We start from the raw sequence: 27,430 nt of genomic DNA on the forward strand, positions 1-27,430 counted from the left end.
TGATTATAGAGATTGATTTCAAACAGCAACATGTCAATCATCTAGACGTATCGTGCTTGACATAATGCTAAAGGTGATTTTTTATCTTTGTTCTTGAATTTTTTTGTATGTCACTAATCCCGTCTTTTTGTGACTTTCAAAGCCTCATTAGGGATCATACAAACTCCTTTTCAAGTGCAAGGTTATTGAAAGCACATTTTCTTTGTATTTTACAGTGGTTCTATCACATTGTTGTAACTGTGATCATAAATTGTACTTTCAAAATTTGGCGTAGTTTTGCAATTACAATGCATAGACTTTAGTTTGATCTTTTGCATAGTGATCTAAGTCTATTATAGCCTAATTGTACAGTGTAATCAATTGTGGATCTAAATTCGTGATTTGAGAAGCGTATAATTGACATAATCATTGGATATGATACACATCCTTCTATAATAACTTTGACTAAGGATAATTGTGAGTCATGGGCAAAAGGGATCATCAAACAATGTAGATGGCTTAATCTCTTGCCTCCTCTTTATGGATTCATACCTAAGCCAAAGACACAACAGAAGAATATAGTTTGGGAAGATAGAAATGGTCATATTTGAGGATTGCTAGGTTTGAGTCTCAGCTCCGATTTATGCCATGCATTCTACTCCAAAACCAAGGGTTCTTTTGGACCATTATTTGGGTGCATTTTGGAGATCCGCATGTTCCTCCATTCCCTGATGACCCTGTTGCATATTGTCTCTTTCCACTTGATGATGCAAATAACATTGCCTATAATGATAAAACTTTAAAAGAGATTGAATATTATGTAGCACTTAATAGATATGATAATCCAATAAGAACACATGCAACTCCTACTTGTCCAACTAAGATCACACATTCATCTCTTGTTTGTGATTCCAATGAGTCATTACAAGAGATATCTACTTATCTCCCTATTTGGGATTCCTATTTCTCTTTGATGACAACTTCATCACAATTGGAAAATCTTCTTCACCTCTTTTGGAGATTGCCATTCATGAGCTCTACCTTTCCTTCTATGTCACAAGACTCGCCGAATTTCATCCATGAAGTTCGAATCACACCAAATGTTTACCCTTTCCGAACTTCATCCAAATTTCATGATATTTAATATAATATTGTTATTTATAATAAGATTATTTTATTTAAAATAATATTAAGTTATTTAGTTTGATTATTTAGCAATGTCAAACTATTTTGATAATTCTATGAATATAGGACTTATATTTAAAAATAGATAAATATATATAAGTCCAGTTTAATGTCAATTTCTTTTCCCAAATTTTTACCTATGCTGAATTTCATCTGAATTTTATGATGGACGAAGTCGAATTCAGATTCAAACCTTGTGATTTAGCTTTCCTTGATATGTCACATTTCTTAGTTTAGGTTGATTGTGTTTATATGATGGATTCTTCAAGTGGAGACTCACAATCAGTTTTCAAAGATATCTATCCTCTTTGATGATAATTGCTGACACAATGTTGGCAACTATTTCTCATCTTTGAGTTTGCACCATTAGTTTCCATTGGCTCGTTGTTAGTCAACTTTTATTGTGATTGGGCATGTTCCTAATTGATTTGTGGCATCTTCACCATCCACGGTCATGGTGACACATGAGCAAATTTCAAAGAAAACATCATCGTACTCCATTTGGATTCCACTTCCTAGTTCCTATCGAAAATGGGAAGCATTCATGCATTTATACTTGGTATATCTTCTTCCCAAGGGGAGAAATTTTGTTTGTTTGCTTCTTTCCTTCCTCTAATTGAGGGATAATTGATTATACGTATGATGTAAGTGGTCCTTCGGGAGTCTATCCACACATCTTGTGTATTTTCATCTCTCTTTTTAGAAAGGAGTTTTCTCCCACATACCTTTCTTCCTTTCTCCACTTTATTGAGATTTATTGAATTACATTGCACTTGCATTGTTCATGGATACTAACATGGTCTAGTAGCCAATATCCGTCTTGCATTGTGAGTATAGGTTCATTTCCATAAGTTGCACTTGAGGGGGGGTGTTGATTAATATTCACTAATTACACTTTACTTGAGCTTACCTAGGATATTGTATTGTGTACTAGTTTACATATGAGACACCTAGGAGTTTGCACCTATATTTACATATGGTCGAGGAGAAATTCCACCTTAGGTGGTGATAGTTGATATCAAATTCCACTTAAGTGTGAGATCCACCTTTAGTGCACTTATCACACTATCATCCTTCACATGTTGCAAATACTTCATTGTATAAAGGAGGACGATCCACCTTTGGTGGACATGAGATTCCACTTTGTGTGGGTGATAGCTTATCCACTACTTATCATTGTCTAATTGCCTTGCCTATATAAGAAGGGGCATCTACACTGTAAATCATTCCAATTGAATCACCATTAGTTATTGTATTGTAATCTACTTGATGTTTATTAGCAATAATATCATTCTTGCATCTTGTTGCAATTTACTTGTCATTCTCTTGTGAAAGTTATCTTGGTCTTTCATTTGATCCATGGGGTGTTGTAGAGTCACCAAAAACTATAACACAACGGGACATGGAATATTTGTGGTCCTGAAGCTGATGGAAAGAATGAGTTGCGTTTAGATGTGTTACAAGATAATGTAAAAGATATCAGAAGGGCTCAGCTATAAAAGCATTGATTCCTAAGAAATTGGTACCTATCACTCTTCCACACTAAAAGAGCCAAGGATCATTTATAGATATTATTGATTTGTATGCTAGCAGATTTATAAACCTGTTACCATGCTAGCAGATTTATAAACCTGTTACATTCTAAACTTCCAGGTTAACTTTGCAAAGTAGTTATTGGTTGGTTTTTAAATTTCTGTGATAGTTTATGACCTATGACCTGTGAAGAAGATAGAATTGTGAAGATATATTGAAGTTGAACCATCAAATTCAGAACTTCAAGTTCAAGTTCGAATTTAAGCCTTAGTCTGCAAAATCAAAATTCAGAGCTCAAACTTATCAGTATAGATGTGCAGTATGATCTTCCAAGCATAAGTCTGTGTTCTCAGAATCAGACTCCCATGTCAAGGTTCAATGCAGATTCAGGAGCCCAGTGATTCACAGTTTATCACTACTCAGATCTATTTCAGGACTAAACACCCGGACTACTTGAAGAGCCAAATCATCAAAGGAGCCAGATTGTGTTTGAATTAGTGATTGGCAGGGCTAAGATTCCAGGTTTAAATTTGATGATATATTTTCTTGGTGGGTTATTATGTGAGGCTATATCACATACTTGAAGCATTAAAAAATTGTGAGACCTGATATACTTCACAAACATCCAACAAGCATTATGAGGTATAATACAATTCAAATTGGAGATAAGACACCCATGTTCTAATTGAACACTCATGAATTTAATTTGGAGGCTCGGTTACCGGGAAGATGACAGTGAAGTGTTCTAAGAACGGGATGGAGTTGCTATGTGATTGACACCTCATAAGTTTCAGAGGTAACATGAATTGAAACCAGGCATTTAGAGAAGGCATTAAACTACCTAAATTTCTGAACAGAAAGACTCAAGTCCCATTATATGGAAATGAGGAGCCCGCAGCCATGCCTTTCTTAGCATTTGAAGATCTATTTGTGCGGGTAAAATCAGAATAGTAGAAGAGGTCAAATATAATATGTGAATCTCTCAATGAGATGCCTGAGCCCGAGAATCATCAAACACATCATAGAGGTGAGATTGAGCATGTAGAATGATTACAGGAAGCTCCAATTGGTAATTTATGTGCAAGTAATATACTGTTATAGTATTAATACAGCCTGTAACTGTAATATTTTATCAGCAAAAATGGGTCTCGGTGTGAGGGCCGTAACTTTTTATTGCACCGTCGGATTTTGCTAAGTTTGGGATATGTTGTTATGAGACTAGTCTTCCAGATTCTCAACAGTGCGATTAGCGAAATTCATTGGCATTCAAAAGTTATAGCTGACTGTATATACATCTATCCAAGAGGTCAGCAAAGTAACAACATGGATTTAATTTATTGCAAAAGTTCCCCCCCTTTTGAATTTCAATTGGTCAGTGACTATCTCTCGCTATCTTATCAAGATGAAAAGATATGTTATGAAATGTTCAACCAAATGTCTAAGCAAATAATTGGTTTGACAGAATGTCGCATGGGGAGGTGGAGCCCATAAATTAGACAGGTGTCTGTAAGCAGAAATTTGGAAGAGAATAAGCATATCATAATGTTTTATTAAACATTATTTTAATCTTCGACACATTACTCCTCCTCATAATAGATAATAGAATACATAATTATTTAAAGATCATATGAGCATTGAACAAAAGGGGTAAATATTTGGAAATGCGAGCAGTTCCAAGAAACAGTTATTCAAACTGAAACAAAACCGACAGAAAGAGAAGATAAATAGATTACAATCTGATGTAACAGGGGTTCTTCTTTTCTGGGCTAGAAGTTCTACAGCGGCTATAACAAGTGAGAAGACAGCTCTGGTTCGAGGAAAGGGAGGGTTGTTCTTTTTTCTGTTTTGGAGCAGGTTCTACAGCTGCTTCAGGGGAAGAGAGATTGGTTTTGCAGTCTGTTTGCAATGGAAGGATGTGATAATACTATTGTTATTCCATTATGTTTCTGAAATAAAGAGGATATGCATGTGTTTGATTCTATAGTCTATACACTCATATTTTTGGTTTAAAGGATCTTATGGTCTTTTATTTCCCTGTTTTAGACACAGTGATATCCATTACATCAGATTTGTGATGTATGTAATCTTATGATTGATGCATTCACATTTTTTGCATGCTAATACCTGCAACCCCTCTTAACTCTTTTGTAATGCAATGTGGGAAGTTGAATAAGCAATCATAGGGTTATTTATTTGTCTTCCTTTCTTTATTCATAAATTTGATAATCACATTCACCTAATGTTGATGGGCGGATGTTAGAAACCCTTTTGTGTCTTCAGGTTAAAGGCACAACCAAGTATCATATTCATTGAATATCATTTGTGAGGGAGCTGTACCTCTCAATTCAGAGGAGGATTATTAATAAAATGATAATCTATCCATCTGTTAGTATATTTTGTCTTTCTTTTCGGGTGTATTGAGTCATGTTCTGTAATTCTTGTTGAAAGGCAAAACTGTTTACTAACAAAACCAATTAATAATTAATGATTTGAAGGAAAAACAACTTATATGGTAGTTTATTGCATAGAAATTTAAATATGTTGTGGAGTGTTTTGTATGATGAGCATTATTTTTCGTAGGATAAGCATTATTAGCTAGAATTCTTAGCTAAAACTCTTAGTTGCAGGATGTGTAGACCTGACCCTAGGCATCCAGTTTGGATGCCTCATCTGGATGCACATCCTGGACTGTATATTTCTCTTTTTTTTTTGATTTGGCATTTGGCATCGATCAAGAATGAAGCATAATGTTATCAAGTGATTTAATTTTAAAAATCTGTAAAATTATTTAGTTTTCTGTACAATCACATACATGTACCCAGCACATTCTAACCCCCTAAAAAACATTTCCATGCATCCACGTACCAGATTCTTGTACCCACATCTGAACCAGTAAGTAAGCTAAAAGTGTATGTGATGTGAAAAAACATTAAAATGCTGATTACTGAAAAATCTTAGATTTTCCGTTTCTCAATCTAAAAACCACTTTCCTTTCTAAACCAATTGTGAGCAGATGCAAAATGACTTCGTTTCAATGAATAATTCTGAATTTTATATTAGGTAAAAAAAGCTTCTTGGCAGATATGAAAAAGTGCTCAATATAAACACATATTTACCTACTGGCAGTTCTACCCTTGGACATTAAATAGTAGTTAGGGACGCTAATAGTATCACTGACCACCCCAAAGCTTATCCATGTTCATGGGAGTATTATGGAATACAAACTAAGCCTTTTAAGTACTAATCTACTTCCCGAGTTCAATGCAACACAACAATATTAGAAAACAAAATATTGTTCAAACTTGGCAAATCTTAAAAAGAAGAATAGGAAAAACTCCAACATCTAAAAGCAGAAGAAGAGGAATTTACCTCCCGACCAATTATAGCGACTGCAGGGACAGACAGTATCCATGGTGCATCCCCAAACCAAGCAAAATCTGGAGGTATGGTACACAATAGCACTAAAGCAGTTGCAACCATAAGCTGCATAATAGCATACAACTTTAACTAGCTCAGAAAATCTTTAACTATTAGATAGAATTAAAAAACATACAAAGAATATAAAAAATCAGGCATAGACACTCATGCGTATCCTAAAAATACATACATCCATTCTAAAAATGAGGTGTCCACATCAAAATAAAATTCATTGTTTCAATTTTGATATATAAAACAAGGAGCATTTATTGATCTATTTCTTCAATTTATCATCTATCTTCTTTCTATCCTTGCACCTACATTTTTGGTTACTGTATCCATCCAACACTTATTTTTGCAGTGTTTCTGATAGATTGTGATAATTCCACACAACCAATAAAGCAATTAGCATGTTCCATACTGGAAGAATCGTGCATAGGGATCACCTCTTTGATTTTGACCACCTCTATTTTAACCCTTCATCGCACACCACAAAACTAATAAGTTTCACTTAGACTTTGTGACATCACACAAAATTGGATTCCAAAGCATTAGTTTTTAACCAGTTCCATATACAGGTAATCTTTTGTTCTTTGCTCAAATTTGTGCTGAAACATCATCTTTAAGTTTCCCTTTGATTCCATTGGTCAAACTCACAAATTTATTTGGCCATTAACGGATCTTGTCATTATGATCTCATCCTCTAGATTGCCTCTTGGAAAATAACCATATTTCTTGCTTGCGATTGGCACACAGCTATTGAGCTTCCATCAAATTCAGTTTTATATAATGAATTATCTGCAGTGTTGAGTTGTTGACCATCCACAATTTTGCATTTGATTACAAATCCTACAATGTTAGCTAATTCTTATCTAATGCTAGCGCTGATCTAAGTTGCCAGTTTGGGTAAAGTTTTGGGGTTCAGATATGCCACCACAGCATACATATAATATATAAATATATTAAAACTAAAACATAACACATGATATTATAAATAATAATATGTTGAAGATAACATTGGGAGGACAAATCTGAGAAATCTGGTTGTCTAAAGTGATGCATTGCATCACTTGAGACAGTGATTGATTAACTATTGACTTGTTAAAAGTTCAATACACCATGCCAAATGAGAACCGATTACTAACAATCGATTATGTACCTAATAAATTAACTAAATAAAGTGTGATCTAAAGGATTATGATTAGCATTAACAAGTTTGCAGTTATCTTATGAAGAGGTGCAGGTTAATGATAACCTTCTATCATGAATGGATGTGATTTATTCCTCCATAGAGCTATAAGGTGGCAACTGATATGTATTCCAAATCACCAAAGGATATACACCATTCAGATAGATAGCAATCAGAGGCCATAGCATACAACACTGAGAATATCAGCTATTATCACAGAGGATAAATATATTGAGATCGCAGTGTGTCTATATATATATATATATATATATATATATATATATATATATATATATATATATATATATATATATATATATATATATATATATATATATATATATATATATATATATATCGGAGAGGATGTTTCATATACTGCAGAAGACATTGTCGCAAAGGATAGCACATATCTTGCAGAAGATCATTCTCACAGAGGATAGTATATTCTATACAATTGGAAATAACAGTCAAAGTAATATTCATACTCAGAGGCTTTTGTGATTATAGTCGATTGATACAGAGATCAATATATATTGTATTTGGCAGTATCCTTCCTGGAGCAGATCATACTTGTGAATAGCCTTGAATTAGATCATATTGCAATCAATTACTTCTATATATATAGTAAAGATTCTTTGCTGGGTTTTTCACCTTCAAGGTTGAAGGTTTGCCTAGGGTACTTTTGTGCATTGTGTGTGACTGAATTTATTTTAAAATCTGCTTCCTTTATTAATCTCATCTAAAAACAACATAATGAACATATGATATTGCAGAACACAGTTAAGAAGTACAGAAGGTTGCAGCACTGTCGTCGTTGTTTTTGGTAACAATGATAAGATAAGATAAGATAATTTTATTGATGTCCAACAAGAGACCACAAAAGGGTCTAGGACTGAAAGCATACAGCAAAGGCGTGACAAAGAGCAAGATCACCAAATGGTGACCCAGGAAAGAGCAAACAAGAAAGTAAAAGACCCAACCAAGGAAGTCTAGAGGTCCCTTCTAGGTGGGAAAAATCCAGCACCTTAGGATAAGATCCAGGGCGGCGACGAGCACAAGCTCTGGACTGTATCATAAAACCACTGGAGAGGGGGTGTCGCTGCTGAATGAACCCGCTGTGAGGCCTCACAAGCCTGGTGTGACAAGAAATAGGACGACTACTTCATACCCCAAACAAGAGACATTGGCAGGAATTAGGAAGTGAAAAGCTGATCGGAAGACTGTCCCAAGGCAAATAGATCCTGCAAAGTGTGATTCCAGAGTCATGCGGTCTACTGAAGGTAAAGAGCAAGACATTGCTGATCGATGTACCTGAAGAAAGATGAAAGGGATCTACATTCTTTGAATGGGTGAATGGAACCCCCCCTCATCTCGTAATAAGTGGGATACCTGAAGATAAAGCGAATTTCAGACTCGGCCTCCTCCAAGGTTCAAAGATGGCAAATCCAATCGGCCTTGTCAATTTGGTGGTCTATTTGGATGCAGAGCCGGTGGTAGCCGACTCTGAAGGAACCGATAAGAAGATGCGAAGGGCATGGCTCTAGTGTCGTGATTAGTAGAAAAGGTGCACAATGAGCCTGTCTATAAAGAGAAAGACATTGTTGATCGATGTACCTAAAGAAAGATGAAAGGGATCTACATTCTTTGAACAGGCAATGAAATCTCCCCTTGATCCCGTAATAAGTGGAACACCTGAAGATAAAGCAAATTTCAGACTTGGCCTCCTCCAAGGTACAAAGATGGCAAATCTAGTCGACCATGTCAATCTGATGGTCTGTTTGGATGCACAGTCAGTGGTAGCCGACTCTAAAGGAACCGTCAAAGATACAAAGGCCATGGCTCTAGCGTCATGATAAGTAGAAAGGGCGCACAATGACCCCATCCTAAATATCCATAAAGTGCTTGGCGTAATAGGCTATCCTTGGTTGTAGACCCCCTGAGGGGTTGCTCCAAGTCGTGATGGTATACTTTATGTAGATGTCAAGTCTGACATGCTCGTTGAACTCCTGCTAGAAGGGAAGGATGTGAGCAGGAGCATCAAGAGAGAATTGGAAGGGAGGGAGACAATCAATCTCGATCCTGGTCAAACCCAACAAAGCAAAAGCCTAGGCGTACCAAAATAGGCTTTGCAATCAAGATCAATACCAGCAGCAACTGCAAAAGAGCAATACGCCAAGTAAGAGTATTTGTGATGCCCACCGGGCAAAGTTCGCAAAAAAGGGTAAAAAGGATAGACAAATGGCTACTTAAATAGGTGAAAAGTTTAGGAAGGTGCAGAAAAGGGGAGGCATAAAGGGGAGGAACCAGTTGTAATGAAAAAGGAGAAGCAAAGGAAGCAAAGGGCAATGGGGAAGACATGATTGTTGATTTAGGCCGCTCTTAGAAAGAGAGATTAAGAACCTTGAGGTTTGACATTGGATAGTTAGGATTTGGGAGATTGCAAAATATCTAGGTGAGGCATAATAAGTTTGAATTAAGCCAACCGTGGCTCATACTTTAGACGCAGGCCACATGTAAGGACACAAGAATGTCTTAGATGCAACACAAACACTGAGTTGTGTCTCAATGCTCTCTACAACCTTAGTTACCCGGGTTCACCATATTGGCCCAAGAACCCTACCTAGGTTCGAACCGGTTCGAAATTCAGGTCCGATTCAACCAAGGTATGAATTTCCTTGGGCTTGTTCGAACCCACAGCCTAGAATTCGAACCTGGGCGTATTTGGGCTGCCCAGATCGAACTTGTCTTGAATTTGGGACAAATTTCTGTTGTCAGCCAACTTTCAAGTCATTTTTTATAACAAATTTAATATGTTTTGAGGTCCAGATGCCCTAAACAGTGAATTTAAGTAGGTTATTTTGGCTTCTAACATCATTTGCGGTGTGCAAATAGGTGATTTTGTGAGCAAATAGGTGATTGGGCAAAAGAAGTTTGTGCAAGGTAAGTTGGAAGACTAGATTGTTAGCTATAACGAAGTGTTTGTGTCTCATTGCTACATCTTTGCAAGCTTACAATGTCAGGAAGCGGTAAGTTCTTGTTATATTTTGCTTTTGTTTCAATGTTTCATAAATATTAAATATTAAAGGCTAGAATTTTAAAATTTATTCTCAATAGTAATATCAATATGTCAATATGTACACAATTTCTTATCATAGGAAAAGGAGCATCAAAGAGATCTACATCTTCCTCAGTAGGCAATGCCAATATCTCACATAGAAAAGAACCCCCCTCTGATTCTCCTTTGTGGAAGTATGTAGATATTCTAGAACCTCTTCTAGGAGGTGGTGGCTTCCATTGGAAATGTCGGAGTTGTGATGTAGAAAGAAATAGTTCATATTATTGTATGGTGGGTCATTTGTGTGGATACCTTGGTAGAGGAGTGAAGAAGTGTCCAAGAAAAAAAAAGCACCTATGCCAAACTCAGTAGTATTAAAATATATTGAAGAGCATGAGCGAGCTAAAGAGAGAGAGGAACTTAGACAAAATGTCATTGATGGCAATAAAAATAAAAAAAGAACAAAAGAAATGAAATCCACCCCAAATGTTGTGATAGAAAATCACCCCTTCTATACTACCTCAACCGCCCCTGATTCTCAAAATGAAGCATCCTTTCAACACAAAAGAAAGGGACCACTTGAAACTACATTTCAAAATCAAAGTAGGGAAATTGCCAACATTGATGCTTTGTATGGAAATGGGTTGTCTTTTAATCTTGTTCGCTCTCCATATTTCAAGTAGATGTTGAGAAGTGCTAATAAAGCACCTGCAAGGTATTCAGGTCCCAGTTTTGAAAGAGTATGAACCACCTTGTTGAATGACGAGGTCAAGTTGATTGATGAGCAACTGAAGCCCATCAAGGATTCGTGGATTGAGACAAGTGTAACAATCGTTTCAGACGGGTGGAAAGATGCTAGAAATCGTCCATTGATCAATGTTTTGGCGGTATCCCCTAAAGGGGCAATGTTTTTGAAAGCAATGGATTGTGAGGGGCATGTAAAAGATGGGCCATTCATTGCTAATATCCTAATTGAGGCCATTAAACAAGTGGGTGCAAGAGACATTGTCCAAGTCATAACAGACAACAAGCAAAGAATTGTACAGTTACTGGTTTGTTGGTTGAAGAAAGATACCACCATATTTTTTTGACAACTTGTGCAGTTCATTCATTCAATCTTATGCTACAAAAGATTGGGAAGAGTATTCAGTTGATCAAGGAGATGTATGTAGAAGTTGAGGACATCCAGATGTTCATCACAAACCACCGCATGACATAAGGGATATTTAGAAAGTTCTTGCAGCAAAACATTCTTCTCTAATCTTTGAAACTGAACAAAAAGTTAAGTCGTGGGCCTCCCTCTGTAAAACTGCGGATACTACACCTCTAGCTAGTCTTGACAAGATGGTTCAAGGAAACATTGATGATGAGCGGGTGAGGCGGGTTCGCTAGCTCAATCTACGGGTTCATGGACTCCCTTCTATATCTGATCCTCTCTCAGCTGGATGCTCTCTCCTTAGTCATCAACTTGGTTTCCCAAACATCACATTGGATAAGTGTTGAGTTGGACATGGTGACATCTTGTTTCTCCGGTTTCTCTCACTTGCAGATAGGCTTCGTGCTCTCCGAAGGGAGGCAGAGCCCCAAGGCTAAATGACAGTCCCGCCAGTAGTTGGACAAGAGGGAGACCCCCACTTGCTCCTTTCTTGTTAACTGCTAGAACGGTAATGGCTCATTATGGTCATTACCCAGTCTTTTACACGATGTGGCGGGGGTCCACGGATATACTTGTCATTACCTTTGTATTTATCTTCTCCTTTATTTAATTTCCTTGGTAAATGTGCTTCAAGAACATCAAGATCTTCTGATTCTGAAGAGACTTGCTTCACTTTCTTTTCCACCTTGAATGCTGCTTCTTTGCTTGTCGATTCCTGCTTGCCAAACTTTCTCATTTCATAAGCTACAAGTGCTCCATGAATATCTTCAATTGTATGTCATGTCCCCTTCTCAATTTTGGTCCAAGCGACAAGTTAATCTATCTCCACATCCGAACAGATTAATAACTATGTATAACAAGATGCTTTCTAGACACAATGGGGATTTAATTTATTTTATTCCAGAACTTTATTAAAATGTGCAAAGTTAAGTCATTTTTAATGTTTTAAAGTTATTTACTTTATAAATAGCTTTAAGTGACTACAGGACGAAAATGTCATTTAATCCCACATTCCTTGCTCTTTGTACTTTCTCTCATTCCGAGGCTATATATACGGGTTTGCATTGGGATTAACAACACACGAGAATTTATAAACAAAGTATTCTGAGTTTTGGTTGCTTTAATGTGACTGGTCTGAGACATTGGGGACGAAAACCCTCAAGTTTGGAAACACTAAGGGAGTTGGACGTAGCCCCAATCTTCCTCTATTTCTCAGTTTGCAATGGTGTGGGCAAATCGGCAATGGCATGAAAGTGGATAAGTTCAGTGCTTATTATTCCTGGAAGGAATTGTTAAACACAGCAGTTTACTTGCAGTATAGTTTGGTTGTTTGAAGTTAGTACCCAGATCTCTTCATACGGCTGGGACAAAATATAGTTTGTATTTCTATTTGCTGGATTGAACTCTTTCTTGAGTTGGGTTCACCATTCTGCATTGGAAAGGGAATTGGTAAGAGTGAAGTTGGAGACAAAATGGTTTAAGGCATGACTTAATACAAGCACAGATGATTAGAACAGCACTAATCAATCTCTAGATAAGGCAGGGAAACATGATACCTCGAGTTTTGTAATGGGCCCTCTCAGCAAATCACGTCCAGACTAGTTATAGTGTGAAGACGGCTTTCCCAGCACAGTGGTTAGATTGCTAGTCGAACTGTGATCTTAAATGCCTTCTGGATACTACGCGTGGAAAAAGGACCCGACTGGGCAATTTGTGTTGTTGGACACAGGGTTGACATGGGTTGTTCTTTCAAGCATTGTTTATTATGTTATCCTAGTAAGATATTCCGCACAGCAACCAAGGAGATTACCAAGTCGACAAGAGCACATTGTGTGCTACAAAAGGGGGAGTGTGAGCCAAGATTTTTAATCACGTCAGGTAATAGTTGTGTGGGGCACTCATTTAGTGACGGAGTCGAACAAGAGAAAGGTGAGCTGGGTGTATGCAGCAGAGTACCAGTTTGGACTACTGTCAATTTTCATTGGACAACTCCAGGTCGGGTATGTAATAAATCTTCCCTTGGTTCTATTTTGATTGAATACTAGCTCTAAAAATTATTGTCATTACTAGGATAATCAGTCAGTATCATTTACCTCTTATTTGCTGAGTTTGGATTTATGTTGTAATCTCCTTAAGACACCGACTGGTTTCCTTACTGGTATTGCGTTTCGGGAAGATACTCCAGTCTAGTCTTTGTGCATTCTCATTGACAGTATTTAAAGTCCATAATACCATACTGATTGGAGTAGTTAATGATTATTGGATAACTGTTTGATGTAATGTCTCTGTTTCATTATTCTATAGTTTCTCTGGATTTTTCAAATACAGTGAACAGTATAGCAAATTCTTGAGTTACTACAGGAGTCTATGAACTGTTTGATGTAATTTCACCCCCTTTTACTAAATTGTCGTTATCTTGATCAGATACGGTTTGTGCATCTATTTCTTGATCATGCACTGATTGCAAGTATGCAACCCAATCATGCACCATTAGAAGGCATGATGACTTCGCCTTAAATGGGTGCTAAATCATCACTAAATTGGAGTGCTTCCAGTTTAAGATGGTACAAAACATAATTATCAGGATCGTTGCAAATGTATTAACATTGTCTCTTCACTATATGTTTTCCAAGGGCAGTGATCTCTCTCTTAATTGTAGATGAGACATGGAGAGACGTGTCCCTCCATAGTACATGTTTATTCATTATTATTTAATTAATAAAAGAATTGATTATTTAACTCTCTCTCTCTCTACATATATATATATATATATATATATATATATATATATATATATATATATATATATATATATATATATAGTACAGTTTCTCCAAATTTTGTACTAAAAAACTCAAACTTGTATAATATCCTTATATTGTTGAATATGATCTTCTTAATATTCTTAAGTAAGGAGGAGTTATCACCTTTAACTCTGATCTGAATGTTATTTATATCTGCAATATATTCGAACTTGTATTATTGCTTGAGGGAGCAGACTTGTGATTATTGTGTGTCCTCAAACTACAGTAATACCTACCTTTAATACCAAGACCAAAGGGCACGTCCCTCAAAGGGACATGACCCTCTCTAGGTCAGCCCATACCATGCTTCTAGAAATCGGCGACCAACCTGGATAAACTAAATGTTAACTAACAAATCTGTTAAGTTAGTGTTAAACATTGACATCTTATCAAGAATTGCTGCCTATCATTTCATGAATTTTCAAGTATATAATGCCTTAACCGGTATTAAAGGGAGAAGATTATGTTGTGGTCTACACTCTCTCAGACCAATATGATATCGCAATTATAAACTTAACAGTCCCTCTTAACTAGATAATCATATTGAAAGATAATATAACTAGCATCATCAATTATGATGAATAAGCATAGATTGATACTCTATATCTATCTGAATCTTCTTGAGTAAATGGCATCATGGAACACATGATACTGAGTCATATAACCATCTTGTGATACGACTTATCACCTATACTAATGATGTCAGTATTGCATGTAATGCAATACACACAAGATAAAATCTGAAGAATGATTAAATTCTTCATTTATCCCGGTTGTCACTCATAGGTACTAGTAATCCTATATCACAACTTGATCTTGAGTTAAGATCTACCAAAAAACAAGATAAAGTCTAATGAATAAATTCTTCCTTTATCCAAGTTGTGATTACTAGGCATAGAAATGCTTATTTCACAAATGATCTTGAACTCACCTAGATCCAACAATAGTTCTATATTGTTCAATACATTATTTGAGGGATTGTCCTCTCTCATAATGTCTTTTATACAAGTATTCATTATCTCAAAGATCGTCACATCTTAAATAATGAATACAAGTGGTGGAGCTCATAACAATCAATAGCCTGACAAATAAAATTATTTAATAAATAATTTAAAGAATACAAATGAATTACAATTCAACCATAACAAGTCTTTTACTGAAGTGATCTATCTTCACTCTAGATAGAGGTTTGGTGAGAATGTCTGATGTCTGATCTATAGTGCAAATGTATTCTAATTTTATAGTATTCTTGTCTACCATATCTCTTACAAAATGGTAAGGAATTTCGATATGCTTGGACCTGTCATGAAAAATTGGATTCACCGAAAGCTTGATGGAACTCTGATTATCACAATGAATAATCGTAGGATTCATGGCTTGCCCAAATAATCCCACAAGTAACTTCCTTAGCCAAACTGCTTCTCGAGAGGCCATCACTGCTACAATGTATTTGGCTTCTATGGAGCTTTGAGCTACCAAAGACTGCTTTCTACATATCCAAGATATCATAGTTGATCCTAAATTGAAACAACATCCTAAAGTACTTTTTTTGTCTTTAACACTTCCACCCCGATCTGAGCAGGTGAATCCATGTAAATCTAGATCAACTTTCTCATATTTGGGTCCAAAATTAAGAATGCCTTGTAAGTATCTCATAATGTGTTTAACTGCAACTAGGTGAATCTCCTTTGGCTCACACATAAACTAACTTAAGGCATTAACAGCATAGCAAATATCAAGTCTTGTATTTACCAAGTACATAAGGGACCCAATCATCTGTCTGTAGAGAGTAGAATCTATGGAAGGTGATTCTGTTGTTGCTTGTTTAAGTTTATGTAGATTAGTCTCCATTGAAGAAGACATAGACTTGCAATTCCACATTCCAAATCTCTTCAAAATATCTTATGTATACTTCCCTTGATTAAGTATAATGCTATCAGAATTCTACAGTACTTCCAGTCCTAGGAAGTAATGAAGGAGTCCCAAGTCTTTCATCTTGAATTCTCTAATTAGATCTTTCTTGCATTGATATATGAGATGATCATCACCTGTTATTAGTATATCATCAACATAAAGTATCAGAATTATCATATCATCTTTATCTCTTTTATAATATAAATTTGGATCAGCTTCATTTTTGGAGAATCCTAAGCCAGTGAGGTACTTATCAATTCTTTCATACCAAGCCCTTGGAGCCTGCTTAAGCCCATAGAGAGCTTTCTTGAGCCTGCAAACAAAAACATTAGGATCATGAGTTTCAAATCCTTCAGGCTGCCCCAAATAAACTTCTTATGTAATCTTTCCATTTAAGAATGTTGTTTTTACATCCATCTGATGTACTTTCCATCCCTTCGATGCTGCAATGGCTTGGACTGCTCTTACAAAGGTATATCTAGCAACAGGAGCAATAGTTTCTTCATAATCAATCCCTTCTTTCTGAGAGAATCCTGTGACTACAAATCTGGCTTTATATTTCTCAATGCTACTGTTAGCAGCATGCTTTATTTTAAATATTCACTTGGAAGAAACAAAAAAATTTCCTTTAGGTCTTGGAACAATTTCCCAAACATCATTCTTCATAATAGATTGGTATTCTTCTATCATAGCTTCTTTCCAAGCTATATGTTTAATAGCATCCGAAGGATTGGTTGGTTCTGTTTTGGACAAATCATTCATGTTTGTTGTCTAACTAGAAAATCTTTTGGGTCTTTTGCTTTCTATGACTGTTCCAGAAGGTGCAACAAAGTCTTGTGCTTCCTCAACTATTTTGATGGCCCATCTTTTCTTTGAATTTTGAGTTTCTCCAAGATTTAGGTTCTAAATTTCATCTTCAATTTCTTCCATGTTCTCCCTTTGAGACTCAGATTCGGTATTTCTTTCAGAACTAGGTAAAGGAGAGGGTTCTTCAGAACTTAGGGCTCTTTTGAATGCTAGATCTTCTTCAAAAATTACATCCCTACCAAGTTCAACACTTTTCTGTCCAGGTATGAAAATCCTACATGCTTATGTTTCAATATACCCTACAAAAATACATTTCCTTCCGGAGGGTTCTAATTTAGTTCTCTTTTCTTTTGGAACATGGATGTATACAGGGCATCCAAAAATCCTAAGATGACTTATATTGGGTTTAAACTTAGTAAAGACTTCTTTGGGAGTTTTATATCTAAGGTAGGAGTGAGGGCTTCTGTTTTGAATATAGACCACAGTACAAGAGGCTTCTGCCCAAAGAAAATATTCTAGAGTTTGATCAAATATCATAGCTCTAGCAGCTTCTATAAGTGTTCTATTCTTTCTTTCTGCTACCCCGTTTTGTTCTGGATTATAAGGGACAGTGTACACCCTCTTAATTCATGTTTCTTTACAAAACCTTTTAAGCAAATCTGAGGTGTATTCTCCTCCATTATCAGTTTTAAGAGTTTTAATTTTATGTCCTGATAAGTTTTTAGTTAATACTTTGAATTCTTTAAATCTCTTTAGGATTTCTTCTGATTCTTTGCACTTTAACTAAATCCATGTTTTCCTAGATAAGTCATCTATGAACAAAATGTAGTACCAAAATCCTCCAAGAGAAGGAACATATATGGTCCACATAAATTTGAATGAATTAATTCCAAAACATTGTTGGTTTTTCTAGTGCTATCATGAAATGGACTTTGGGTGTTCTTACCCAAAGCGCACCCTTTGCATATGCTTGAGTGGTCTTTATTTAGTTTAGGTAAACCAGTAACCATCTTCTCCATAATTGATAAGGTTTTGAAATTTAGATGTCCTAACCTTCTATGCCATATTTCATTTATGTCTGCAGCTTCATAAATTAAAGTTTGAATAGGTCGACTCGGTTTTGAATTTAACTCATACAAATAACCTTTTCTCTGACCAATCAATTTCGCTTTCTTAATTGAGTTCTTTGTCCAGGTTATTACTTAACTATCCCTGAATGCAACATTATGTCCATCATCTTCAAGTATTGTAACTGAGATTAGATTTCTTTTTATTCCTAGTACAAAGAGTACTCCTTTGAGAAAAAAAGAATTTCCTAATTTTAGTTTCAAGGTGCAGTTTCCAATTCCTTCAACAAAATGTGTTGAATTATCACCAATGGTAACTTCGCCATTAACCTTTTTTGATATAGACTCAAATGGCCTTTTTTGATATAGACTCTAGTGCTTCTTTGTAACATGTTATATGTCTAGAAGATCCACTATCAATTACCCATGCTTTACTTGAGACTTCATTTGATAGTGACGAATACAATACATGATTCTCGAGATCATAGTTATCTTCTTCCCTAGTAACATTTGTACAGTCCACTTGTTGTTTAGAATTCTCAGGGCAATTAGATCTAAGTGTCCAATCTTTTCACATTTGAAACACTTTATTTTGGATAGATCATTCTTAAATTTGTCATTCTTTTGATTACCCTTTTTCTTCTTGAAATGCTTTTTCTTGCCTTTATAGGAGTTTGTATTAAGAACATGAATTTCGTCATCTTCTGTTTTCAATTTCCCTCCTTTCTTTAGTTTTCTGAATTCTTCTTGAAGACAATCTCCCTTAAGTCTATTGAAGTCAGGAAGTTTATCTCTGGCACTTAATCCTTGTGCGAAAGTTTCCCATGAATCTGATAATCCATCTATAGCCATCAGTGTTAGTTCCGTGTCACTAATGATGATTCCTATACTTGAAAGTTCATCTCTTATGTTGGCATCCCTTAGGAAGTATGAATTGATCGATTCTCTCGTCTTTATTTGAATGTGATTTAGTTGCCTTTTTAGTGCGAGAACTCTAGTTGCATTGTTAACCTCATATGCATTTACTAGAGCATTTATCATAGCGAATGTTGTTTGATGTTTTGTAAGCATGGGTACGATATTATTTTTCACTCCATCTAATATGATCTGAATGACTTTCCTATTTCCTTTAATCCAAAAGGATTTATAACATTCAACTGTAGGTTGTCTGGATGCTGATTCAACAAATTGTTTTACATCATTGTCTTCAAGAATCATCATGATTCTCAATTTCCAAGCACCAAAGTGTTCTTTCCCATCAAACCTATCCTCGGGTCTGATTGCGTATGCCATTGAAGATAGGAGAATGACGCTAGATATGTTTAAGGTCTGATTACTTAATTTGCGAAGCCTAGGTTCGACTAACTGAGCTCTAATACCATGTAAAGTTTATGGAAATTTTGTAGTAAAAAACTCAGACTTGTATAATATCCTTATATTGCTGAATATGATCTTCTTAATATTCTGAAGTAAGGAGGAGTTATCACCTTTAACTCTGATCTGAATGTTATTTATATCTGCAGTATATTCGAACTGGTATTATTGCTTGAGGGAGCAGACTTCTGATTATTGTGTGTCCTCAAACTACAATAATACCTACCTTTAGTACCAAGACCAAAGGGCATGCCCATCAAAGGGACATGACCCTCTCTAGGTCGGCCCATACCATGCTTCTAGAAAGCGGCGACCAATCTAGATAAACTAAATGTTAACTAACAAATCTGCTAAGTTAGTGTTAAGCATTGACATATTATCAAGAATCACCGCCTATCATTTCATGAACTGTCAAGTATATAATGCCTTAACTGGTATTAAAGAGAGGAGATTATGGTGTAGCCTGCACTCTCTCAGACTAGTATGATATCGCAGTTATAAACTTAACATATATCATAATATATATATATATATATATATATATATATATATATATATATATATATATATATATATATATATCTTCAGTTTAGTTCTCATGGGTCCAACTCAAGATACCAAACATTAACATATCTTTCCCTAACTGCTCCATCTTCTCCTTACAACTTTGAGAGGGAGGATCCTATTTCAGATTGTCCTCTTTCCTGAAAATCGGATTGTTTTCGATGCAAGTCCAAGTGTCAAGTTGAATGAAAATAAGAGACCATTGTGGGCAAGACATACCATGTAAGAAGCTAAAAATTATTCATCCCCTTGTGGAACTTTTGGAGAGAGTAAAAGGCCTCCGAGAATTGATGGTTATATTGTGCTAATGTGTGGTATTATTGATTATGAACACCTTGTTTTGATGGATCTATAGATCAGCAGGTTTGGAAAGATGCTATGTGGGAGGAATATGACTCCATTATGAAAAATGATGTTCGGGAATTTTTTCTTCGTCCTAAATATAAATCAGTTGTTTCTTCTAAATGGTTGCAAAAAATTAAACATGTTGCTGATGGTAGTGTAAAAAAATTTAAAGCCAAATTTGTAGCAAGAGATTTCTAACAAAAGGAAGGGATAAATTATGATGAGACCTTCGCTTCTGTAGCCAGATATGCCTCCATCAGGACTATCATTGCAATCACAACTGCTAAAAGATGAAATCTACATCAAATGGATGTCAAGACTGCTTTTCTAAATGGTGCCATTGATGAAGAAGTTTAAGTGGAACAGCTTGAAGGGTTCGTAATACATGACAAAATCTTATGTATGCAAGTTGAAAAGGGCATTGTATGGCCTTAATGAAGCTCCTCGGGCATGGTATGAATGCATTGATAGTTAACTCTTGAATTTGGGCTTTATGAAGAATGAGGCTGATTCAAATTTTTATTTCAAAGGATATAATGATCTTATGTTGATCACAGTTCTCTATGTTGATTATCTCTTTATCACTGGTGGAAATGAGTTAATTGCTAAATGTAAGAAAGATTTGTCTTCTAAATTTGAGATGAGAGATCTCGGTTTAATGCATTACTTTCTTTGGTTGGAAATTTGGCATAGACCTAATTAGATTTGCCTTACTCAAGCGAAGCATGCAGTAGATATTCTTAAAAGATTTGGTATGCTTGACTATAAACCAAATGTGACGCCTATGAAGCAAATCTGAAGAAACTTCAAGGAGCAACTGCTGTTTCAGATTTAATTGATTGCATATTATATAGGCAACTAATTGGTTCCCTCATGTATCTTGTCAACACCAGGCCTGACATTTGCTATGCAGTTAACACATTAAGTCAGTTTATGTGTGAACATAGGAAATTTCATCTTATTGCTGCCAAACATATTCTGAAATATGTTAGAGGTACACTGAAGTGTGGTTTGAAGTTTTCAAGTTCTAATAACCTTGATCTTCGTGGTTTCTTTTATTCTCACTGGGCAGGATGTGTTTCAGATAGAAAGAGTACTTTAGGTTTCTGTTTCAGCCTTGGATCTGCTATGGTTTCTTGGTGTAGTAGAAAACAAGGATGCGTTGCTCAAAGTACAACTAAAGCTCAATATGTTGCAGTTTGTACAGCAGTTCGAGAGGCTGTCTGGCTCCAAACGACTTGGTGGATTATTTGGAAAAACATTGGATAGTACCATAATCTTTTGTGATAATCAAAGCTGCATAAAGCTTTCTATCAATCCTATTTTTCATGATAAATCCAAGCATATAGAAATTAAGTATCATTACTTCAGGGACGTGGTGATCCAAAAGGCAGTGGAACTGCAAGATATCAGCACAAATGAGCAAACTGTTGATATCCTCACCAAACCTCAACCAAGGTGAAGTTCTCTTATTTTACAGACAAGCTATGTATTGTTGATCTTGAGACTTAATTTGGAATTATGTCTCATCTGTGATTATGGTTTTGATTCTTGTATAAATGAATATGAATGTAAGGTCAGCTATGATAACTCTTTCACTATGAGGAAGTGAGCATCTTGTTGAGATAGTCCATGATGACATCACCTTTTAGAGATTCACTGATGGGAGTTGGACGTCATGTTGAGAGATTCCATGACAGCATCATGTTGAGAGAGTCCGTAATGAAAGACTCAGTTATAATTCTTACAAGTTTATCTTGCTGAGTGATTCCATGATTATTAATAAAAAGGAAACTGTTCACTTATTGTAATGTTGAGAGAGTCCATGACTGTTGAGTTTAACTGATTTCATATTTGCTAAGAGGGAATGTTAAATTAATAGCTTCACTTGAAATGCTGAATATTCATTAATTTATAATAAAGTGCTTACTCTAACTGCTGAATGAGGTATTAGTGCTGACGATGAGCTAAAAAAACAAAAGAAGAATTGGAATGTCTCCCATATGAAGAAATAGAATAAGAATCAACTCAACTTCCCAGAACAAGTTATGTCATAAATGGGGCATTTCTAACAGAAGCTGAACTTGTCTTCTGATCATCATCTGTGTATAACATTTTTGTATATTGCCAAAATAGTAATGCTATTTTGTCCCCGGTTGCAAATTGTTTAAGTCATAAATTTCACATATGAGCTCACAGTCACTGTCTTTTCAAAAAGTGTGTAAATACATAGAATACATTCCACTTAGGACGTCTCCCTTATACTGTTTTTGTCCCCGCAAAGAATCTGCATTTGTAAGTTTTAACTCAACCAGCTAACTTTGATGATTACAGCAATTCAACATTGGGTCAACCAGAGTACACATTTATGGCATTATATCTTGAGAATTTCAAACAAGAGCCCACCCCACTTAAGGGCACAAAATAGTACAAAAAGATTTTGAAAAGTACAAGTTGTTACCAACCTACAATCAACTTACTGCAAAGATGGAAGTTACATGCTTGAAGAACACATATGACCTACAATGGTTCAAAATGTATGGACACTCTACACTTAAATGTCCTACAATGGTCCTAAATTGTACTATCCTATGGTATGACTATCATTCCATCACTTTTAACTATTTAAAATAGCATTCATCTCTCAAAGATTTCAAAAGAGTTTAAGAACTCCACTTTGCACAGAGTGGTAAATTGTTTATCTCATGTTTCCAGAGGGGCATAAAATATAGGATACCTTAGAAACAGTTTTCAAGATAGACAAATGATAAGGAGCTATTGCTGCTTGGTTATCAGCTACGTTGCTGATTCAGGTTTGGGGACGGATTCAGGTTTGAGTTTGGGTTCATGGGTTCAGGCAAACTAAAATTCTCATTTTGGTTCGTGGGCGTGTTCATCAGTATATATATATATATACTGATGAACCCGCCCACGAACCCAAATGAGAATATATATATATATATATATAGACATGTATGTATGTATGTATGTAAGACAAATGATAAGGAGCTATTGCTGATTGGTTATCAGCTACGTTGCTGATACAGGTTCGGGGACGGATTCGGGTTTGAGTTTGGGTTCATGGGTTCAGGCAAAATAAAATTCTCATTTGGGTTCGTGGGCAGGTCCATCAGTATATAGATATGTGTGTGTGTGTGTGTGTGTGTGTACGTATGTATGTAAGAGAAATGTGCATAATTGTAAAACAAAGTCATTTCATTGTACGAATATATGTTGCTTGATCATTGATCAATGCCAAATGTCAAAGATAAACATTAAATGTTTGCTCATTAATCTATCTTCATGATTGTAAAGAAAATCATACATTGAATTACTAAATATCGTGTCTGTCTGAATTCACGGGTCCGCCTGGATTCACCCAGGTCCGCTGCAGGTCTGAGCAAGCCTACAACACAGACCCTACGCAGACCCGCAACAGACCCGGGCTCGAATCCGGACCCAAATGAATCTGAACCAGGACCCGAGCTCCAGGACGTGAATACGGTAACCCAGGTTATCAGCAATTGCATACACTCGTGACTAAGGCACAAACCAGATGTTAGTTATTTAGGTCTTTTGTCCGAAATAATTTTCACGGCCATGTGCTCCAGTGGTGAATTACTTAATGTGTTTGTTACACTTCAGAAAAATGGAGAATGATCATAATTAACATAATATGCTTGTCATTACAAATATGGTTGCAGAAAGCAAATCTACATGAGGCAAGACATATAGTACTTCTCCTGTGAGAAATTTAAAAGATTATTTTATACTATGTTGAATGTAAGTGGTGCATGGAATTGTACATGACAAAGCTTAAGCAACAGATTTTGATGTCATATCATTCATTCTGCATAACTCAGAAGAGAAATAATCTATTCCTCTCAAATTTGTCGAACCAGAATATCACTTGTCTTTACAGATGGTAATTGTGAATCTGATCTTAATGTTTTATGAATTCTTACATGATTATATTTTCTAAACTGTTTTAATATGTCTCCCAAACTTTTAGCATGGGATCACAGCATAAATGTTCTTGAATTAATAGATATGAATGTTGCCGTAGTTTTAAATTAAAAAATCGGTTAAATTTCTGACAATTTCAAACATACTGTACGTGTTCAGACACTCGACATTTGTTAACTTAAACCTGAAAAGAGTGAGAAATATTGACTGTTGATTGGAAACAACATCAGAACAATTGGAGTATGTAATGTTTAACTGAAGAATTGCAACGGAGCAGTGATCAGAATTTCCCCAAGTGGCACTGACAAACTTCAGAAAACTGGTTTAATAAATTTCTAAACAAATTTGACAGAGGTGCTGAGCATGTGGCAATATGAGGATGTCAGTGTTTAGTCAATGCAATATTAGGATGAAATGATAAATCTAATGAAGAGAACAAAGACACAAGTACAAAATTGTTAGTTATTAACCTATACTAGAAGACTTTGAAAGTAAAAAACGTAACAGCAAACACAAAGGTGTACAAGATCGTTATAGAAGACAACAATTTACAGCACAGGAGACATGGAAGTTGTGGCTCGCGGATACATGAAAGCATGCAACATTAACAGTATGTGCCAACAGCAAAGAATGACAATGTGATTTTTATCCTTTTTATAATTAAGGCAAGACACCCTGAAAGGGTTATAACTTATATCTCATATTGTGTCCATGCAATGCTAACATTGAGAATTCTTAACAGTTGCCTCTCATCAAATTTTCTATATTCACGAATTTTTAAAAAAAAGCTACTGCTTATTTGCTAGAACAGCAAGCAGTATACAACACCAATTTATGAAATTATATCAAATGACATTGAACACTTTTACAGATAATAGAAATGTTTTTTGTTATTATATCATTTATTCCAGACGGGAAGCTACTGTTCCGTGATCTCTCAAACACTCACCAATATCAACTGATTTCTTTGGTTCTTTTTAAAACTGCAAATATTTCAATAATATATAGATATTTAGTTGGAAAGATGCACCCTCATATGCTGTGAAAAAATGTAAGGTATCCTTGTTCAACTGTTACCAGTAAAAACAAAGTGTAGGCACATACAAGATAGCAGATTGGTTTGTCCAAGTACAAAACCCAGGCATTGAACACCAGAATCAGATTGCATCCAAGAATTATTCTGTTTACCTTGTCAGCCACAGGGTCCAAGAAAGCTCCAAATGCAGAGCATGATCCCATCTGCCATCCACGACAGTGGCTGATTCAGGCCAAATTGTACCTCAAGAGACTGGATAGGGCCACTCCCAGTACCCTTGCGCCACCCTATAAACGATATATATAACAACTTTCTTACAGATAAGAAATAACACCAGGATACTTCAAATCTAGATTCTATATTATCAAGCCTTAAATAAAAAACCAGTACATATTTTTCGAAGAATGTGCTACCATACTTTGCGAGCAATGTAACCATCCAGCCAATCTGTAACAGCTGCTGCAATGAAGATACTTGCTGTTGTTGTTGTTGCCCACCGATAATCCATATAAAAAACTGGTTCAATTACATTCTAGTAGTAAGATTAAAGATTCTCCAATGCAGATAAATTTTAAATAATTGCAAATTGATGTGAATATCTTTCTCTATATATGCACTCTAAAAAGTTGAAAAAAATCTAGAGTTTCAATACATTTCTGGGTTTGAAATTCAAGAGACCAAAGACATCACAATGAATACGAGACCTTATTACATAAAAGAAAAAATGTAAGAGCTGAGAAAAATATTAAAGACACGATACATTCAACAACAATTGTGTGTTTCTTCCATATGAAATGAGAAATTAATAAAGAAAGCCCTGAGCGACAAACACAAGAGAGTGCCAAGCCTAAAGAGCAGTATATGATTGCAGCTTGAAAATATTACGAGCCTAGGTGAAGATTCTCTTGTGCAAAGTTGTGCCATTAACTCACATCACAACCTGCATTTCGGACTAAGGTTGCAAACACCCAAGATAAATAAAATGCTTAAGGATTTTTCGGTATCATAGCATCCTGAAGTATGGTGTCAACCTTTATATTTTTTTCAAAACAAACAGTGCTCATGAGAATTTTTATTTTTAAAATAGATACCAGACTTCACACTCCATAGCCCAAAAACATTCACATCATTTTCCTACGAACTAATATTTTTATATAAAGATGTCAAAATATTCACAAAAGCTCGATTTGAGGCCGAAATAAACATTTATTTGCCTGTTTGATGAAAATGGTCAGCAAGAAGTCCAAGCTTGCCAAGATGAGGGAATGAAAAGCCATAATTCATTTATTTAAGCACCGCAATTATTGGGATACACATAGCATAGAAACAAGTCTAGAATTTTAATTTTAAAAAGCATGCGTGATTATAAGTTTTCTCTAACCTATGAAATAACTAATATATTAGAGTACATCCTTTTTCTTGTATCGTGCAAGCATTATTGTTGGAGTTATTTGATAATAAAGCCCATCAAAATATAGCTAGTTCTGCACTTAATGGTAATTCTTCTAGTATGGAAAAAAAATGGTCAATATGAAAGAGAAATATCCAAATAGAAGCAATTGTTCCACATCTTTTGATGAACAGATGACAAATACTATGGATATAAGATCAAGCTTACCAAAAACAGGGGAACTGATAATTAATGTAGTGTAAAGGATTAACTACTATTTAAGAAGCAAGAACATTGAAATCAATAATTTTCCTGGTGTTAAAAGCAGGTTCAACTGTTTCTTCCCTCTTTATGTCCCCTGTGTTTTTCAAGAAGAGTATGGAGGCTACTATTCCATGTCACAAATGTTGTAATTAAATTCTGGAGAAACATGCAGGTCCTGGAAAAAGTGATGCTTCTGGTTTGCCCAAATTTATCTCTGGGACCCATCTCAGGGACTTTGGTAATTTTGTGAATGGAATTAGGAAATTGGGAACTCTGTTTTGCCCAATCCTTGACATAAAAAATGATGTTTTAAACAGCCATACCCATAGCCTATAGAGATTTTGCCTATGGTCATTAATTACAGATGTGGGGAAATGTGGCA

General features: G+C 35.6%; 1 protein-coding gene across 1 annotated transcript in view; it reads right to left on the reverse strand.

Annotated features, from left to right (window-relative positions):
• Positions 1 to 27,430, reverse strand: part of LOC149541723 (CDP-diacylglycerol--glycerol-3-phosphate 3-phosphatidyltransferase 1, chloroplastic/mitochondrial-like) — an 80,279-nt gene that overhangs the window by 12,224 nt on the left and 40,625 nt on the right. The window contains exons 2-4 of the mRNA XM_089796845.1: positions 25,813 to 25,910; positions 25,547 to 25,597; positions 6,067 to 6,180 (exon numbers count right to left, since the gene is read on the reverse strand). Coding sequence (XP_089652971.1) covers positions 6,067 to 6,180; positions 25,547 to 25,597; positions 25,813 to 25,910 — 263 coding nt within the window. The remainder of the gene's footprint in view (positions 1 to 6,066; positions 6,181 to 25,546; positions 25,598 to 25,812; positions 25,911 to 27,430) is intronic.

The sequence above is a fragment of the Cupressus sempervirens genome, chromosome 8, assembly GCF_028749045.1.
Source record: "Cupressus sempervirens isolate cs-2001-9-10 chromosome 8, ASM2874904v1, whole genome shotgun sequence".
NCBI classification, from domain to species: domain Eukaryota; kingdom Viridiplantae; phylum Streptophyta; class Pinopsida; order Cupressales; family Cupressaceae; genus Cupressus; species Cupressus sempervirens.